Source organism: Chenopodium quinoa, unplaced genomic scaffold, assembly GCF_001683475.1.
Source record: "Chenopodium quinoa cultivar QQ74 unplaced genomic scaffold, ASM168347v1, whole genome shotgun sequence".
Taxonomy (NCBI): Eukaryota; Viridiplantae; Streptophyta; class Magnoliopsida; order Caryophyllales; family Amaranthaceae; genus Chenopodium; species Chenopodium quinoa.
Window position 1 is genome coordinate 19,700 of NW_018743225.1, and position 19,640 is coordinate 39,339.

Sequence of the window (19,640 nt, forward strand, 5' to 3'; positions counted from 1 at the left end):
TCTATTCAAAGACAAAACCCAAGTAATGATTGAAGACTTAAAAGTCTCAAAACTTGAAGATCTGATAATAGCAACAGACGGCTTTAGTGAGAGTAACTTGCTCGGGAAGGGTGGTTTTGGCCAAGGTAAGAATGAGTTCAATTCAAACATGATCTTACGTAGTCTAAAATGCAACAAAACGTAGCAGGAGATAATATGATGTTTGTTTACAGGGTAAACTAGAAAATGGTCAAGAAATAGCAGTAAAAAGGCTTTCAAGAGCATCTGGGCAAGGTGTAGAAGAATTCATCAACGAAGTTGAATTCATCTAAAAACTTCAGCAATTTCAGATTTCTAATAAAGCTGTAATCAAGCGAAACAGGAACATCATTATAAAACGGAGGGAATAGTACATGTTAAAAGAAAAAATAAAACAAAAACACTCAAAATTACATTAATTATACTAGTTCGTATGTGATATATTGCCTTTGGATTCTAACACCTTATTGCAGCTAGATTGATGGGGCAGTAAGCTGTGTATCTCCTTTGTGTATCTCCTTTATCGTTAAAATTATGTACTAATACAACGGGACAAGCGAATCGACCCAAGGATGAAAGGAAATGATCCTTTCGGTACCATCTGGTAAATTTGTGGCTTCGATCTCCCTAGCTTGTTTGGATTGTAGATCACAGCAGATGAAAACCTTTTGTAGAGCTCTTGTACGGTCAGCTATTGCTAATATGATACTGCGTCGTTCATCTCGGAAACCCAAATTATATATTTTAGCATGATGAAAATCAACATGTTTCAATTGCCCCGAGAGATGATGAAAAATTCGAGTCCAAGATATCTTCTTCTTGTTTAATACCCATATCTCCAAAGTATATGTTACGATACACAACTGTCCTTCTAAAATGGTCAATTCTGAGTCATCTTCACAGTTGGTATAGTTTATCTCTCTCTTTACCGGATGGGGTATCTGGTAATACCTTTGAGTGAAAAGATCGAAACACCTTATTCCTGTAAACAACAAAGGATTCATCCAATGGAAGGAGTTGTCAGCCAAGATAGCAGGTCGGGGGCTCATACAAAATTGATTCAACTGCCATGGCGGGCTCGGTATGTTCACCCAGGCATCCGTTTTCAAACTGTATAGTAGAGCTTTTTCGACATTTCGATCATTCCTCTCCATACAAATGGCTAAAACCTTATAATCATCGGATACACTGTCATAACCGAATGCAACTTCACGTTTCAATAAATTATTCATCGGGGAATTGAGTGGTGGTATCAATCTAGTGGCTCGAGTCGCAGGGTTGTAGAGAAACAGGCCTAGATTATTGTTGTAAGCAGATTTGTAAAAGGGTTGTAATGTTATTGAATGAAAACAAACTAGGCCATTGCATGAGCCTAAAACACCTCCCATGGTGCGAGGCTTTATGATGTCTTTCGGATAAGCAAGTTCCGAAGCATGGTAATAGGGATGCTGCGATGTAGCTCTAAAAGAGTAGACTTTGGATTTCCAGCACTCGAAGAGGAAATGCGTTTCCAGGTTTGCTTTGAGGGATCGACTGCGATGCAACTTCATGAACTTTGGATCTTTGGTAAGCATATACCACGATGAAGAGACACATGCAGATCGCAGCAGAGACTTAGCGGGTAGCCATGAGAGTATCTCAGTGATTAGTTCAAACGGAAGGTAGCAACAATCGGTCTTCGCTTTCTTCTCCATCCTCAGTATGCTTTAATTTAACAACTACACTACGAATTGTTGGTGCTTAATTGCTTATATAGGGAGATAAACAAAGATCAATCATACCTTTTACAATTCCAATTAGGATTAGGATTAGGATTAGGATAGTTATTGCGGTTGTATTAGGGATATTTACTTCTTACAAGATCCTTGGTCTCCAAGGTTAATTTAAACAACCTTGATTCCCAAGGATGTGTAATACACTAATACTTGGTCTTCAAGACATTATATGGTCGCCAAAAATTAAAAAATAATATTTTTTTTTTTATTTTTTTGTTATGATAACCATTAACCAATGAGAGAAGATGTATTTCCTAAACTAAACGTTAGATATTTTAATAGATATTTAAAAAGATTTGATTGAAAAGATAAACCAAATTATTATGGGATACATGATGCATCATTTAGTAACAAAAGTATTGACCAATTTACTTTGAATAATCTCAATTGTAAAAAATTTGCAAAAAAAAAAAAATAAAAAAATAAAAAAAAAATCCCTTAAAATATCCTTTTAAATTAGGAAAAATATACTTTATTAATCCCAAGTTTGACCAATTTACTTTGAATAATCTCAACTATCGATTATTTTGCAATAATCCCAACTTTCACCTTCGTTTTCTTCTACCAACCTTGAAAACCAGTTACCTGCTGAAGATGTTTTTTTAATAAAATATAAAAATGTCACGTGTCACGAGATACATCCCTTGAAGGCTTGAACAGATTCCTCAAAATTGACATCTTGCCTCATAGCTGCAGTCAATTTTTTTATCGGAAAACGAAGATTTATAAATTAATTAAAACCAAATCCACAAGCATAAAAAAAAAAAAAAAAAAGCAGATCAACAACAAAAGCTACAAATTTCAACATGACAAAGCACTTGAATTAGTCTTATTCGTCCAAAAGCAAGAACAACAACGCCTCCTACTGTAAAACAAGTCCACCAGTATCTGATATGCTCTCCCTAAGGCCTTCCTCAAATGCATCCATGGCACAATGCGTAGCCCCAGTATGGATCTTTTCTTCCTCCTCCATGCTTAAGCATGATTAGCTGAACCTAAAGTTGCCATCTTTCTTCAGGAACTCTCCTATATCAGCAAGAATTAGCGTTAAGAAAGCTATGTAGCCCTGTATGAATTGAACAAAATTCCCTTCTTGAATCAAAAACATCTCGGCAACTGTTACATGAAAACTGCCACTTGCAAGGTGATGACCAAAACCCAGAAACTCGACATTTTGAAGGCCTGTAATTAAAATTCCCTTCTAGATTCATTATTACAATTAAAACTACTACTAAAAATTCAACAATTAACAAGATTATAAGAAGTCTTTTTTCATTGCAAATATGCAATTAGACTTGTTAATTTATTAAATACTTGATAGCAATTTTTTTTAAAAAAAAAGCTTGTATCTCATCATTTTATCCTGACAATAGTTACATCCTTGCTCAATACAATAACCCTATTATCCTTCAAAAAATAAATACTCGTAAAAAAATAAAAATAAATAATAATAATAATAATAATAATAATAATAATAATAATAATAATAATAATAATAATAATAATAATAATAATAATAATAATAATAATAATAATAATTCATCAAATTAACAACAACAACAAGAAGCATAATTTAATGACAAAAACGAGGTAAATAAAGATAATGGATGTTTATCACATCAATTCATGTTTATAATTATCAAAAATCTCATCAAAACATCCCTTCAAAAAAAATCATAACAGTTGAAAAAATATTTAGAAATTAGATAAATCATAGAATTAATTTGTTTAATACATCATATAAACAAAATATACAAATAAAAAAAAATGAAGCTGAGAATAGGTGAATACCTGAAACCTCATGACTTCATTAGCCATGCTTGCCTTCTTCGCTTCTTCAGTAGCAGAAATTAGAGACAGAAAAACTAAGGAAGATGATACTGAGTATAACTTTTTGGGCCTAGCCCAATTGCTACATTTTATCACGGCCCAATATATTTTCTAACTGGGCCTTATGTTGGGCACGTAATTCAAGTCAGTATTGTTGTATAATTGTATCAATGGTTCAACTGTTAACCAACCCTGACCTAAACTGAAGAGTATTGTTTGAACTGAAACTAACCAAACCCCGAATGGTTCATAACTGAAAATTCAATGGGAAAAAAATTAATTACCACTTAAGTTAGTTGGAACTGAATTAATTTATAAATTGAAATTAACTTAACTGAACTGAATTGTTTGGCCTTGGCATTGATTATTTTACATTCTCAACCCTTAAATGTTTCACCTTGTTCCCTTATGAAAAGTAGCAACATGTGCCAATTGCATGTGTGAGCTTGTTTTCTTTCTTTTGGTGTAGAGAAAATTTGAGAAAGTTGTGTCCCAAGTACCAACTAATGTCGTTCCATATGAACTCATGAATGATCTTGCATATTAATTTATCTTGCTATGTAACAATACAAATACTTTGATCATTTATATATTTGATTTCAGATTAGTAAAAATTATTAAAGTTTATATCTATCAAGATTTTTTTATATAACGCATCTCATATAACAATACGGCTAGTCAAACTCGAAATATTTTAATCTACTCGTCATAGTCGTCAATACAACACCAATACACTAGAAGTCCAGAACATCCACTAGTTTAAAGCGAGTGAGTCTGGGCGCATAGCATTTATGGCCGAGTTATGTAAATAGGAGGGTAAGGAAGTAATTTCCGCTGATTCAATTTTTGCTTCTAGAATAAGTTGACTCTCTAGTGGTACATTATAATGCACCATTATGCATGTATAATGTACCATTAAAGTAAAATTTGTCTGAATAGTACGTTTTGTGGACTATTACGAGTGTAGTGGTACTTTTTACCATCCTATAACTTTCAATTTCTTGAAAAAGCTGACTCTCTAAGGGTACATATAATGTACCATTATGCATGAATAATGTACCACTAAAATATAAGTTATCTGAATACTACTTTTTAATTGCAAAATTGTCATCCTATATGCTTAGAAATCAATAGGCGCTATGAGCCAAGACTTAACCGTTTAACGCACTCATAAGTTCACGTGTTTCACTCAAAGAGCTAACAGGCCTAACACCAAAGACCTCTGAAATTCTGAGCAAAAAAAAAAAAAAAAAAAAAAAAGAGAGAGAAAAACACACACACACACAGCTTACCTTCAGAGCCCTGAAATTATCTCTAAATTGCCAAATATTACATGATATAATCAATTAAGCAAAGAATGATACCTATTTTTGCATTAATTCCATACATTCTTCTTTTCAGTTCTAAAATTTGCTCTGCAATTGACAGTATTACACCAACACAATTCCTAAAAGACTCAGAATCAATACTTTCTCAAAATAGCATTTTCAAGCTAGGATTTTTCAGCCCTCAAAACTCTTCCAATCGTTATGTTGGAATCTTATATAATCACCCTTTTGAAATGGAAGTTGTATCTTGTATGGGTAGCTAACAGGAACAATCCCCTCACTGATACTTCTATTGTACTTAAGATATCACTCGACGAAAATCTGCAAGTCTCTGATGCAAAAATATCAGACTGTTTGGTCATCCAATGTCACTCATCCTACAGCTGGTTTCGTAGCAGCTCAACTTCAAGATTCCGGGAACATTTTTATCCAAGGATTTCCGAACAACACGAGTCGTGGCAATGGGACGATCATATGGCAGAGTTTTCAGTATCCTGCAGACTCAGTCTTACCAAATATGAAGTTCATTCTTAACAATAATCCTGAATTCAGGAAAGTCGTGCAGGCCTGGAAAAGTCCTTCAGATCCATCAGTTGGAAGGTACTCAGTTGGTACTAACTCTAGGTTTTTTCAGATTATCATATGGGATGGGGATCGCCCTTATTGGCGAAGTGGACCTTGGAATGGAAACATTTTCATGGGAACAAGATATTATAATACTGGTTATGGTAATATACTCATTAACACCGGGTCATTCGCACAGGAGGAAGTAAGAGGGATGCTTTCTCTGGTTTTTACAGGTGCGAATGAGACTTTGTTGCCTCGTTATGTAATAATTGATCAAGGGATATTAGCTGAAAGTGGTGGGATGATAGCAAGAAGAACAGGGGAATTGCGTGGCATGCCCCGAAAAATATATGTGACACCTATGGTATGTGTGGAGAATTTGGAAACTGCAACCCGCAGACTAAACCTATGTGCAGCTGCTTAAAAGGGTTTGTGCCAAAGAACGCGGAGGAATGGAGGAGAGGAAACTGGACAAGTGGGTGTGTGAGAAGAAAGAAGCTGCAATGTGGGGTTCAAGGGGGAAAACAAGATGGGTTTTTGAGGTTAAAGATGATGAAAGTGCCAGTTAATGCTGATATTGCTGAATGGTTTGTGGGTCTGAATCTTGATCAGTGCAGAACAACCTGCCTGGCAAACTGCTCTTGTTTGGCTTATACACATGATACTGGAACTGGATGTATGAGATGGAGCGAGAACTTGATTGACATAGAGGACCTTTCACCTGGAGGGGTGGACCTATTCATTCGGCTTGAACAATCAGAGCTAAGTAAGTTAATCATACCTCTTTGAAATTTTGAATGCTAGACACTTTAGGAGATATTATAGGCTTCTGAATTCTCATCTTCCCACCTAGTAAAAAAGATCATGTTAGTATGCATATGTAAAATAATTTCTTCTGCTTTGAAGGTACTAGTAAGAGATATGACTTTAGGAACAGCAGTGATTGCCACTATCATATACTTCCTGTTCAAATGGAGAGCTCGGAAAAAGGGTAAACACACATCGGATAGAAATAGAAAATCTAAATCAATACCAGAGAAAAAAGCTGGGAAAGCAACAGATTCATATCTATTCAAAGACAAAACCCAAGTAATGATTGAAGACTTAAAAGTCTCAAAACTTGAAGATCTGATAATAGCAACAGACGGCTTTAGTGAGAGTAACTTGCTCGGGAAGGGTGGTTTTGGCCAAGGTAAGAATGAGTTCAATTCAAACATGATCTTACGTAGTCTAAAATGCAACAAAACGTAGCAGGAGATAATATGATGTTTGTTTACAGGGTAAACTAGAAAATGGTCAAGAAATAGCAGTAAAAAGGCTTTCAAGAGCATCTGGGCAAGGTGTAGAAGAATTCATCAACGAAGTTGAATTCATCTAAAAACTTCAGCAATTTCAGATTTCTAATAAAGCTGTAATCAAGCGAAACAGGAACATCATTATAAAACGGAGGGAATAGTACATGTTAAAAGAAAAAATAAAACAAAAACACTCAAAATTACATTAATTATACTAGTTCGTATGTGATATATTGCCTTTGGATTCTAACACCTTATTGCAGCTAGATTGATGGGGCAGTAAGCTGTGTATCTCCTTTGTGTATCTCCTTTATCGTTAAAATTATGTACTAATACAACGGGACAAGCGAATCGACCCAAGGATGAAAGGAAATGATCCTTTCGGTACCATCTGGTAAATTTGTGGCTTCGATCTCCCTAGCTTGTTTGGATTGTAGATCACAGCAGATGAAAACCTTTTGTAGAGCTCTTGTACGGTCAGCTATTGCTAATATGATACTGCGTCGTTCATCTCGGAAACCCAAATTATATATTTTAGCATGATGAAAATCAACATGTTTCAATTGCCCCGAGAGATGATGAAAAATTCGAGTCCAAGATATCTTCTTCTTGTTTAATACCCATATCTCCAAAGTATATGTTACGATACACAACTGTCCTTCTAAAATGGTCAATTCTGAGTCATCTTCACAGTTGGTATAGTTTATCTCTCTCTTTACCGGATGGGGTATCTGGTAATACCTTTGAGTGAAAAGATCGAAACACCTTATTCCTGTAAACAACAAAGGATTCATCCAATGGAAGGAGTTGTCAGCCAAGATAGCAGGTCGGGGGCTCATACAAAATTGATTCAACTGCCATGGCGGGCTCGGTATGTTCACCCAGGCATCCGTTTTCAAACTGTATAGTAGAGCTTTTTCGACATTTCGATCATTCCTCTCCATACAAATGGCTAAAACCTTATAATCATCGGATACACTGTCATAACCGAATGCAACTTCACGTTTCAATAAATTATTCATCGGGGAATTGAGTGGTGGTATCAATCTAGTGGCTCGAGTCGCAGGGTTGTAGAGAAACAGGCCTAGATTATTGTTGTAAGCAGATTTGTAAAAGGGTTGTAATGTTATTGAATGAAAACAAACTAGGCCATTGCATGAGCCTAAAACACCTCCCATGGTGCGAGGCTTTATGATGTCTTTCGGATAAGCAAGTTCCGAAGCATGGTAATAGGGATGCTGCGATGTAGCTCTAAAAGAGTAGACTTTGGATTTCCAGCACTCGAAGAGGAAATGCGTTTCCAGGTTTGCTTTGAGGGATCGACTGCGATGCAACTTCATGAACTTTGGATCTTTGGTAAGCATATACCACGATGAAGAGACACATGCAGATCGCAGCAGAGACTTAGCGGGTAGCCATGAGAGTATCTCAGTGATTAGTTCAAACGGAAGGTAGCAACAATCGGTCTTCGCTTTATTCTCCATCCTCAGTATGCTTTAATTTAACAACTACACTACGAATTGTTGGTGCTTAATTGCTTATATAGGGAGATAAACAAAGATCAATCATACCTTTTACAATTCCAATTAGGATTAGGATTAGGATTAGGATAGTTATTGCGGTTGTATTAGGGATATTTACTTCTTACAAGATCCTTGGTCTCCAAGGTTAATTTAAACAACCTTGATTCCCAAGGATGTGTAATACACTAATACTTGGTCTTCAAGACATTATATGGTCGCCAAAAATTAAAAAATAATATTTTTTTTTTTATTTTTTTGTTATGATAACCATTAACCAATGAGAGAAGATGTATTTCCTAAACTAAACGTTAGATATTTTAATAGATATTTAAAAAGATTTGATTGAAAAGATAAACCAAATTATTATGGGATACATGATGCATCATTTAGTAACAAAAGTATTGACCAATTTACTTTGAATAATCTCAATTGTAAAAAATTTGCACAAAAAAAAAATAAAAAAATAAAAAAAAAATCCCTTAAAATATCCTTTTAAATTAGGAAAAATATACTTTATTAATCCCAAGTTTGACCAATTTACTTTGAATAATCTCAACTATCGATTATTTTGCAATAATCCCAACTTTCACCTTCGTTTTCTTCTATCAACCTTGAAAACCAGTTACCTGCTGAAGATGTTTTTTTAATAAAATATAAAAATGTCACGTGTCACGAGATACATCCCTTGAAGGCTTGAACAGATTCCTCAAAATTGACATCTTGCCTCATAGCTGCAGTCAATTTTTTTATCGGAAAACGAAGATTTATAAATTAATTAAAACCAAATCCACAAGCATAAAAAAAAAAAAAAAAAGCAGATCAACAACAAAAGCTACAAATTTCAACATGACAAAGCACTTGAATTAGTCTTATTCGTCCAAAAGCAAGAACAACAACGCCTCCTACTGTAAAACAAGTCCACCAGTATCTGATATGCTCTCCCTAAGGCCTTCCTCAAATGCATCCATGGCACAATGCGTAGCCCCAGTATGGATCTTTTCTTCCTCCTCCATGCTTAAGCATGATTAGCTGAACCTAAAGTTGCCATCTTTCTTCAGGAACTCTCCTATATCAGCAAGAATTAGCGTTAAGAAAGCTATGTAGCCCTGTATGAATTGAACAAAATTCCCTTCTTGAATCAAAAACATCTCGGCAACTGTTACATGAAAACTGCCACTTGCAAGGTGATGACCAAAACCCAGAAACTCGACATTTTGAAGGCCTGTAATTAAAATTCCCTTCTAGATTCATTATTACAATTAAAATTACTACTAAAAATTCAACAATTAACAAGATTATAAGAAGTCTTTTTTCATTGCAAATATGCAATTAGACTTGTTAATTTATTAAATACTTGATAGCAATTTTTTTTAAAAAAAAAGCTTGTATCTCATCATTTTATCCTGACAATAGTTACATCCTTGCTCAATACAATAACCCTATTATCCTTCAAAAAATAAATACTCGTAAAAAAATAAAAATAAATAAATAAAAAATAAATAATAATAATAATAATAATAATAATAATAATAATAATAATAATAATAATAATAATTCATCAAATTAACAACAACAACAAGAAGCATAATTTAATGACAAAAACGAGGTAAATAAAGATAATGGATGTTTATCACATCAATTCATGTTTATAATTATCAAAAATCTCATCAAAACATCCCTTCAAAAAAAATCATAACAGTTGAAAAAATATTTAGAAATTAGATAAATCATAGAATTAATTTGTTTAATACATCATATAAACAAAATATACAAATAAAAAAAAATGAAGCTGAGAATAGGTGAATACCTGAAACCTCATGACTTCATTAGCCATGCTTGCCTTCTTCGCTTCTTCAGTAGCAGAAATTAGAGACAGAAAAACTAAGGAAGATGATACTGAGTATAACTTTTTGGGCCTAGCCCAATTGCTACATTTTATCACGGCCCAATATATTTTCTAACTGGGCCTTATGTTGGGCACGTAATTCAAGTCAGTATTGTTGTATAATTGTATCAATGGTTCAACTGTTAACCAACCCTGACCTAAACTGAAGAGTATTGTTTGAACTGAAACTAACCAAACCCCGAATGGTTCATAACTGAAAATTCAATGGGAAAAAAATTAATTACCACTTAAGTTAGTTGAAACTGAATTAATTTATAAATTGAAATTAACTTAACTGAACTGAATTATTTGGCCTTGGCATTGATTATTTTTACATTCTCAACCCTTAAATGTTTCACCTTGTTCCCTTATGAAAAGTAGCAACATGTGCCAATTGCATGTGTGAGCTTGTTTTCTTTCTTTTGGTGTAGAGAAAATTTGAGAAAGTTGTGTCCCAAGTACCAACTAATGTCGTTCCATATGAACTCATGAATGATCTTGCATATTAATTTATCTTGCTATGTAACAATACAAATACTTTGATCATTTATATATTTTGATTTCAGATTAGTAAAAATTATTAAAGTTTATATCTATCAAGATTTTTTTATATAACGCATCTCATATAACAATACGGCTAGTCAAACTCGAAATATTTTAATCTACTCGTCATAGTCGTCAATACAGCACCAATACACTAGAAGTCCAGAACATCCACTAGTTTAAAGCGAGTGAGTCTGGGCGCATAGCATTTATGGCCGAGTTATGTAAATAGGAGGGTAAGGAAGTAATTTCCGCTGATTCAATTTTTGCTTCTAGAATAAGTTGACTCTCTAGTGGTACATTATAATGCACCATTATGCATGTATAATGTACCATTAAAGTAAAATTTGTCTGAATAGTACGTTTTGTGGACTATTACGAGTGTAGTGGTACTTTTTACCATCCTATAACTTTCAATTTCTTGAAAAAGCTGACTCTCTAAGGGTACATATAATGTACCATTATGCATGAATAATGTACCACTAAAATATAAGTTATCTGAATACTACTTTTTAATTGCAAAATTGTCATCCTATATGCTTAGAAATCAATAGGCGCTATGAGCCAAGACTTAACCGTTTAACGCACTCATAAGTTCACGTGTTTCACTCAAAGAGCTAACAGGCCTAACACCAAAGACCTCTGAAATTCTGAGCAAAAAAAAAAAAAAAAAAAAAAAAAGACAGAGAGAGAAAAAAACACACACACAGCTTACCTTCAGAGCCCTGAAATTATCTCTAAATTGCCAAATATTACATGATATAATCAATTAAGCAAAGAATGATACCTATTTTTGCATTAATTCCATACATTCTTCTTTTCAGTTCTAAAATTTGCTCTGCAATTGACAGTATTACACCAACACAATTCCTAAAAGACTCAGAATCAATACTTTCTAAAAATAGCATTTTCAAGCTAGGATTTTTCAGCCCTCAAAACTCTTCCAATCGTTATGTTGGAATCTTATATAATCACCCTTTTGAAATGGAAGTTGTATCTTGTATGGGTAGCTAACAGGAACAATCCCCTCACTGATACTTCTATTGTACTTAAGATATCACTCGACGAAAATCTGCAAGTCTCTGATGCAAAAAATATCAGACTGTTTGGTCATCCAATGTCACTCATCCTACAGCTGGTTTCGTAGCAGCTCAACTTCAAGATTCCGGGAACATTTTTATCCAAGGATTTCCGAACAACACGAGTCGTGGCAATGGGACGATCATATGGCAGAGTTTTCAGTATCCTGCAGACTCAGTCTTACCAATATGAAGTTCATTCTTAACAATAATCCTGAATTCAGGAAAGTCGTGCAGGCCTGGAAAAGTCCTTCAGATCCATCAGTTGGAAGGTACTCAGTTGGTACTAACTCTAGGTTTTTTTCAGATTATCATATGGGATGGGGATCGCCCTTATTGGCGAAGTGGACCTTGGAATGGAAACATTTTCATGGGAACAAGATATTATAATACTGGTTATGGTAATATACTCATTAACACCGGGTCATTCGCACAGGAGGAAGTAAGAGGGATGCTTTCTCTGGTTTTTACAGGTGCGAATGAGACTTTGTTGCCTCGTTATGTAATAATTGATCAAGGGATATTAGCTGAAAGTGGTGGGATGATAGCAAGAAGAACAGGGGAATTGCGTGGCATGCCCCGGAAAATATATGTGACACCTATGGTATGTGTGGAGAATTTGGAAACTGCAACCCGCAGACTAAACCTATGTGCAGCTGCTTAAAAGGGTTTGTGCCAAAGAACGCGGAGGAATGGAGGAGAGGAAACTGGACAAGTGGGTGTGTGAGAAGAAAGAAGCTGCAATGTGGGGTTCAAGGGGGAAAACAAGATGGGTTTTTGAGGTTAAAGATGATGAAAGTGCCAGTTAATGCTGATATTGCTGAATGGTTTGTGGTCTGAATCTTGATCAGTGCAGAACAACCTGCCTGGCAAACTGCTCTTGTTTGGCTTATACACATGATACTGGAACTGGATGTATGAGATGGAGCGAGAACTTGATTGACATAGAGGACCTTTCACCTGGAGGGGTGGACCTATTCATTCGGCTTGAACAATCAGAGCTAAGTAAGTTAATCATACCTCTTTGAAATTTTGAATGCTAGACACTTTAGGAGATATTATAGGCTTCTGAATTCTCATCTTCCCACCTAGTAAAAAAGATCATGTTAGTATGCATATGTAAAATAATTTCTTCTGCTTTGAAGGTACTAGTAAGAGATATGACTTTAGGAACAGCAGTGATTGCCACTATCATATACTTCCTGTTCAAATGGAGAGCTCGGAAAAAGGGTAAACACACATCGGATAGAAATAGAAAATCTAAATCAATACCAGAGAAAAAAGCTGGGAAAGCAACAGATTCATATCTATTCAAAGACAAAACCAAGTAATGATTGAAGACTTAAAAGTCTCAAACTTGAAGATCTGATAATAGCAACAGACGGCTTTAGTGAGAGTAACTTGCTCGGAAGGGTGGTTTTGGCCAAGGTAAGAATGAGTTCAATTCAAACATGATCTTACGTAGTCTAAAATGCAACAAAACGTAGCAGGAGATAATATGATGTTTGTTTACAGGGTAAACTAGAAAATGGTCAAGAAATAGCAGTAAAAGGCTTTCAAGAGCATCGGGCAAGGTGTAGAAGAATTCATCAACGAAGTTGAATCATCTAAAAACTTCAGCAATTTCAGATTTCTAATAAGCTGTAATCAAGCGAAACAGGAACATCATTATAAAACGGAGGAATAGTACATGTTAAAAGAAAAAATAAAACAAAACACTCAAATTACATTAATTATACTAGTTCGTATGTGATATATTGCCTTTGGATTCTAACACCTTATTGCAGCTAGATTGATGGGGCAGTAAGCTGTGTATCTCCTTTGTGTATTCCTTTATCGTTAAAATTATGTACTAATACAACGGGACAAGCGAATCGACCCAAGGATGAAAGGAAATGATCCTTTCGGTACATCTGGTAAATTTTGTGGCTTCGATCTCCCTAGCTTGTTTGGATTGTAGATCACAGCAGATGAAAACCTTTTGTAGAGCTCTTGTACGGTCAGCTATTGCTAATATGATACTGCGTCGTTCATCTCGGAAACCCAAATTATATATTTTAGCATGATGAAAATCAACATGTTTCAATTGCCCCGAGAGATGATGAAAAATTCGAGTCCAAGATATCTTCTTCTTGTTTAATACCCATATCTCCAAAGTATATGTTACGATACACAACTGTCCTTCTAAAATGGTCAATTCTGAGTCATCTTCACAGTTGGTATAGTTTATCTCTCTCTTTACCGGATGGGGTATCTGGTAATACCTTTGAGTGAAAAGATCGAAACACCTTATTCCTGTAAACAACAAGGATTCATCCAATGGAAGGAGTTGTCAGCCAAGATAGCAGGTCGGGGGCTCATACAAAATTGATTCAACTGCCATGGCGGGCTCGGTATGTTCACCCAGGCATCCGTTTTCAAACTGTATAGTAGAGCTTTTTCGACATTTCGATCATTCCTCTCCATACAAATGGCTAAAACCTTATAATCATCGGATACACTGTCATAACCGAATGCAACTTCACGTTTCAATAAATTATTCATCGGGGAATTGAGTGGTGGTATCAATCTAGTGGCTCGAGTCGCAGGGTTGTAGAGAAACAGGCCTAGATTATTGTTGTAAGCAGATTTGTAAAAGGGTTGTAATGTTATTGAATGAAAACAAACTAGGCCATTGCATGAGCCTAAAACACCTCCCATGGTGCGAGGCTTTATGATGTCTTTCGGATAAGCAAGTTCCGAAGCATGGTAATAGGGATGCTGCGATGTAGCTCTAAAAGAGTAGACTTTGGATTTCCAGCACTCGAAGAGGAAATGCGTTTCCAGGTTTGCTTTGAGGGATCGACTGCGATGCAACTTCATGAACTTTGGATCTTTGGTAAGCATATACCACGATGAAGAGACACATGCAGATCGCAGCAGAGACTTAGCGGGTAGCCATGAGAGTATCTCAGTGATTAGTTCAAACGGAAGGTAGCAACAATCGGTCTTCGCTTTCTTCTCCATCCTCAGTATGCTTTAATTTAACAACTACACTACGAATTGTTGGTGCTTAATTGCTTATATAGGGAGATAAACAAAGATCAATCATACCTTTTACAATTCCAATTAGGATTAGGATTAGGATTAGGATAGTTATTGCGGTTGTATTAGGGATATTTACTTCTTACAAGATCCTTGGTCTCCAAGGTTAATTTAAACAACCTTGATTCCCAAGGATGTGTAATACACTAATACTTGGTCTTCAAGACATTATATGGTCGCCAAAAATTAAAAATAATATTTTTTTTTTTATTTTTTTGTTATGATAACCATTAACCAATGAGAGAAGATGTATTTCCTAAACTAAACGTTAGATATTTTAATAGATATTTAAAAAGATTTGATTGAAAAGATAAACCAAATTATTATGGGATACATGATGCATCATTTAGTAACAAAAGTATTGACCAATTTACTTTGAATAATCTCAATTGTAAAAAATTTGCACAAAAAAAAAATAAAAAAATAAAAAAAAATCCCTTAAAATATCCTTTTAAATTAGGAAAAATATACTTTATTAATCCCAAGTTTGACCAATTTACTTTGAATAATCTCAACTATCGATTATTTGCAATAATCCCAACTTTCACCTTCGTTTTCTTCTATCAACCTTGAAAACCAGTTACCTGCTGAAGATGTTTTTTTTAAAAATATAAAAAATGTCACGTGTCACGAGATACATCCCTTGAAGGCTTGAACAGATTCCTCAAAATTGACATCTTGCCTCATAGCTGCAGTCAATTTTTTTATCGGAAAACGAAGATTTATAAATTAATTAAAACCAAATCCACAAGCATAAAAAAAAAAAAAAAGCAGATCAACAACAAAAGCTACAAATTTCAACATGACAAAGCACTTGAATTAGTCTTATTCGTCCAAAAGCAAGAACAACAGCGCCTCCTACTGTAACAAGTCCACCAGTATCTGATATGCTCTCCCTAAGGCCTTCCTCAAATGCATCCATGGCACAATGCGTAGCCCCAGTATGGATCTTTTCTTCCTCCTCCATGCTTAAGCATGATTAGCTGAACCTAAAGTTGCCATCTTTCTTCAGGAACTCTCCTATATCAGCAAGAATTAGCGTTAAGAAAGCTATGTAGCCCTGTATGAATTGAACAAAATTCCCTTCTTGAATCAAAAACATCTCGGCAACTGTTACATGAAAACTGCCACTTGCAAGGTGATGACCAAAACCCAGAAACTCGACATTTTGAAGGCCTGTAATTAAAATTCCCTTCTAGATTCATTATTACAATTAAAATTACTACTAAAAATTCAACAATTAACAAGATTATAAGAGTCTTTTTTCATTGCAAATATGCAATTAGACTTGTTAATTTATTAAATACTTGATAGCAATTTTTTTTAAAAAAAAAGCTTGTATCTCATCATTTTATCCTGACAATAGTTACATCCTTGCTCAATACAATAACCCTATTATCCTTCAAAAAATAAATACTCGTAAAAAAATAAAAAATAAATAAATAAAAAATAAATAATAATAATAATAATAATAATAATAATAATAATAATAATAATAATAATAATTCATCAAATTAACAACAACAACAAGAAGCATAATTTAATGACAAAAACGAGGTAAATAAAGATAATGGATGTTTATCACATCAATTCATGTTTATAATTATCAAAAATCTCATCAAAACATCCCTTCAAAAAAAATCATAACAGTTGAAAAAATATTTAGAAATTAGATAAATCATAGAATTAATTTGTTTAATACATCATATAAACAAAATATACAAATAAAAAAAAATGAAGCTGAGAATAGGTGAATACCTGAAACCTCATGACTTCATTAGCCATGCTTGCCTTCTTCGCTTCTTCAGTAGCAGAAATTAGAGACAGAAAAACTAAGGAAGATGATACTGAGTATAACTTTTTGGGCCTAGCCCAATTGCTACATTTTATCACGGCCCAATATATTTTCTAACTGGGCCTTATGTTGGGCACGTAATTCAAGTCAGTATTGTTGTATAATTGTATCAATGGTTCAACTGTTAACCAACCCTGACCTAAACTGAAGAGTATTGTTTGAACTGAAACTAACCAAACCCCGAATGGTTCATAACTGAAAATTCAATGGGAAAAAAATTAATTACCACTTAAGTTAGTTGAAACTGAATTAATTTATAAATTGAAATTAACTTAACTGAACTGAATTGTTTGGCCTTGGCATTGATTATTTTACATTCTCAACCCTTAAATGTTTCACCTTGTTCCCTTATGAAAAGTAGCAACATGTGCCAATTGCATGTGTGAGCTTGTTTTCTTTCTTTTGGTGTAGAGAAAATTTGAGAAAGTTGTGTCCCAAGTACCAACTAATGTCGTTCCATATGAACTCATGAATGATCTTGCATATTAATTTATCTTGCTATGTAACAATACAAATACTTTGATCATTTATATATTTGATTTCAGATTAGTAAAAATTATTAAAGTTTATATCTATCAAGATTTTTTTATATAACGCATCTCATATAACAAATACGGCTAGTCAAACTCGAAATATTTTAATCTACTCGTCATAGTCGTCAATACAGCACCAATACACTAGAAGTCCAGAACATCCACTAGTTTAAAGCGAGTGAGTCTGGGCGCATAGCATTTATGGCCGAGTTATGTAAATAGGAGGGTAAGGAAGTAATTTCCGCTGATTCAATTTTTGCTTCTAGAATAAGTTGACTCTCTAGTGGTACATTATAATGCACCATTATGCATGTATAATGTACCATTAAAGTAAAAATTTGTCTGAATAGTACGTTTTGTGGACTATTACGAGTGTAGTGGTACTTTTTACCATCCTATAACTTTCAATTTCTTGAAAAAGCTGACTCTCTAAGGGTACATATAATGTACCATTATGCATGAATAATGTACCACTAAATATAAGTTATCTGAATACTACTTTTTAATTGCAAAATTGTCATCCTATATGCTTAGAAATCAATAGGCGCTATGAGCCAAGACTTAACCGTTTAACGCACTCATAAGTTCACGTGTTTCACTCAAAGAGCTAACAGGCCTAACACCAAAGACCTCTGAAATTCTGAGCAAAAAAAAAAAAAAAAAAAAAAGACAGAGAGAGAAAAAAACACACACACACAGCTTACCTTCAGAGCCCTGAAATTATCTCTAAATTGCCAAAATTACATGATATAATCAATTAAGCAAAGAATGATACCTATTTTTGCATTAATTCCATACATTCTTCTTTTCAGTTCTAAAATTTGCTCTGCAATTGACAGTATTACACCAACACAATTCCTAAAAGACTCAGAATCAATACTTTCTAAAAATAGCATTTTCAAGCTAGGATTTTTCAGCCCTCAAAACTCTTCCAATCGTTATGTTGGAATCTTATATAATCACCCTTTTGAAATGGAAGTTGTATCTTGTATGGGTAGCTAACAGGAACAATCCCTCACTGATACTTCTATTGTACTTAAGATATCACTCGACGAAAATCTGCAAGTCTCTGATGCAAAAAATATCAGACTGTTTGGTCATCCAATGTCACTCATCCTACAGCTGGTTTCGTAGCAGCTCAACTTCAAGATTCCGGGAACATTTTTATCCAAGGATTTCCGAACAACACGAGTCGTGGCAATGGGACGATCATATGGCAGAGTTTTCAGTATCCTGCAGACTCAGTCTTACCAAATATGAAGTTCATTCTTAACAATAATCCTGAATTCAGGAAAGTCGTGCAGGCCTGGAAAAGTCCTTCAGATCCATCAGTTGGAAGGTACTCAGTTGGTACTAACTCTAGGTTTTTTCAGATTATCATATGGGATGGGGATCGCCCTTATTGGCGAAGTGGACCTTGGAATGGAAACATTTTCATGGGAACAAGATATCATAATACTGGTTATGGTAATATACTCATTAACACCGGGTCATTCGCACAGGAGGAAGTAAGAGGGATGCTTTCTCTGGTTTTTACAGGTGCGAATGAGACTTTGTTGCCTCGTTATGTAATAATTGATCAAGGGATATTAGCTGAAAGTGGTGGATGATAGCAAGAAGAACAGGGGAATTGCGTGGCATGCCCCGGAAAATATATGTGACACCTATGGTATGTGTGGAGAATTTGGAAACTGCAACCCGCAGACTAAACCTATGTGCAGCTGCTTAAAAGGGTTTGTGCCAAAGAACGCGGAGGAATGGAGGAGAGGAAACTGGACAAGTGGGTGTGTGAGAAGAAAGAAGCTGCAATGTGGGGTTCAAGGGGGAAAACAAGATGGGTTTTTGAGGTTAAAGATGATGAAAGTGCCAGTTAATGCTGATATTGCTGAATGGTTTGTGGGTCTGAATCTTGATCAGTGCAGAACAACCTGCCTGGCAAACTGCTCTTGTTTGGCTTATACACATGATACTGGAACTGGATGTATGAGATGGAGCGAGAACTTGATTGACATAGAGGACCTTTCACCTGGAGGGGTGGACCTATTCATTCGGCTTGAACAATCAGAGCTAAGTAAGTTAATCATACCTCTTTGAAATTTTGAATGCTAGACACTTTAGGAGATATTATAGGCTTCTGAATTCTCATCTTCCCACCTAGTAAAAAAAGATCATGTTAGTATGCATATGTAAAATAATTTCTTCTGCTTTGAAGGTACTAGTAAGAGATATGACTTTAGGAACAGCAGTGATTGCCACTATCATATACTTCCTGTTCAAATGGAGAGCTCGGAAAAAGGGTAAACACACATCGGATAGAAATAGAAA

The 19,640-nt window shown here is 34.8% G+C and overlaps 5 protein-coding genes across 5 annotated transcripts; 2 read left to right on the forward strand and 3 right to left on the reverse strand.

The window, feature by feature from the left end:
- Nucleotides 1–557: 557 nt before the first annotated feature.
- Nucleotides 558–1,712, reverse strand: LOC110734795 (F-box protein CPR30-like). The gene has a single exon (XM_021914943.1). The coding sequence runs from the start codon at nucleotides 1,710–1,712 to the stop codon at nucleotides 558–560; it is 1,155 nt and encodes a 384-aa protein (XP_021770635.1).
- Nucleotides 1,713–5,880: 4,168 nt separating this feature from the next.
- Nucleotides 5,881–8,254, forward strand: LOC110734801 (G-type lectin S-receptor-like serine/threonine-protein kinase At1g11330). Its single transcript, XM_021914948.1, has 2 exons — nucleotides 5,881–6,284; nucleotides 6,425–8,254. The coding sequence occupies exons 1-2, from the start codon at nucleotides 5,885–5,887 to the stop codon at nucleotides 6,511–6,513; spliced, it is 489 nt and encodes a 162-aa protein (XP_021770640.1). The 5' UTR covers nucleotides 5,881–5,884; the 3' UTR covers nucleotides 6,514–8,254.
- On the reverse strand, nucleotides 7,143–8,297 carry LOC110734796 (F-box protein CPR30-like). The gene has a single exon (XM_021914944.1). It carries the CDS (start codon nucleotides 8,295–8,297, stop codon nucleotides 7,143–7,145), a length of 1,155 nt encoding a protein of 384 aa, XP_021770636.1.
- Nucleotides 8,298–14,132: 5,835 nt separating this feature from the next.
- Nucleotides 14,133–14,849, reverse strand: LOC110734797 (F-box/kelch-repeat protein At3g23880-like). Its single transcript, XM_021914945.1, has one exon. The coding sequence runs from the start codon at nucleotides 14,847–14,849 to the stop codon at nucleotides 14,133–14,135; it is 717 nt and encodes a 238-aa protein (XP_021770637.1).
- A 4,080-nt stretch (nucleotides 14,850–18,929) lies between these two features.
- LOC110734792 (G-type lectin S-receptor-like serine/threonine-protein kinase At1g11330) lies at nucleotides 18,930–19,630 on the forward strand. The gene is made up of 2 exons (XM_021914940.1): nucleotides 18,930–19,386; nucleotides 19,528–19,630. Exons 1-2 carry the CDS (start codon nucleotides 18,987–18,989, stop codon nucleotides 19,614–19,616), a joined length of 489 nt encoding a protein of 162 aa, XP_021770632.1. The 5' UTR covers nucleotides 18,930–18,986; the 3' UTR covers nucleotides 19,617–19,630.
- Nucleotides 19,631–19,640: the final 10 nt, after the last annotated feature.

Coding starts and splice junctions, on each gene's coding strand:
- LOC110734795 (XM_021914943.1), bottom strand. CDS start 1,712: ATGGAGAAGAAAGCGAAGACCGATTGTTGCTACCTTCCGTTTGAACTA.
- LOC110734801 (XM_021914948.1), top strand. CDS start 5,885: ATGTGTGGAGAATTTGGAAACTGCAACCCGCAGACTAAACCTATGTGC. Junction 6,285..6,424: donor GCTTGAACAATCAGAGCTAA/GTAAGTTAATCA, acceptor TCTGCTTTGAAG/GTACTAGTAAGAGATATGAC.
- LOC110734796 (XM_021914944.1), bottom strand. CDS start 8,297: ATGGAGAATAAAGCGAAGACCGATTGTTGCTACCTTCCGTTTGAACTA.
- LOC110734797 (XM_021914945.1), bottom strand. CDS start 14,849: ATGGAGAAGAAAGCGAAGACCGATTGTTGCTACCTTCCGTTTGAACTA.
- LOC110734792 (XM_021914940.1), top strand. CDS start 18,987: ATGTGTGGAGAATTTGGAAACTGCAACCCGCAGACTAAACCTATGTGC. Junction 19,387..19,527: donor GCTTGAACAATCAGAGCTAA/GTAAGTTAATCA, acceptor TCTGCTTTGAAG/GTACTAGTAAGAGATATGAC.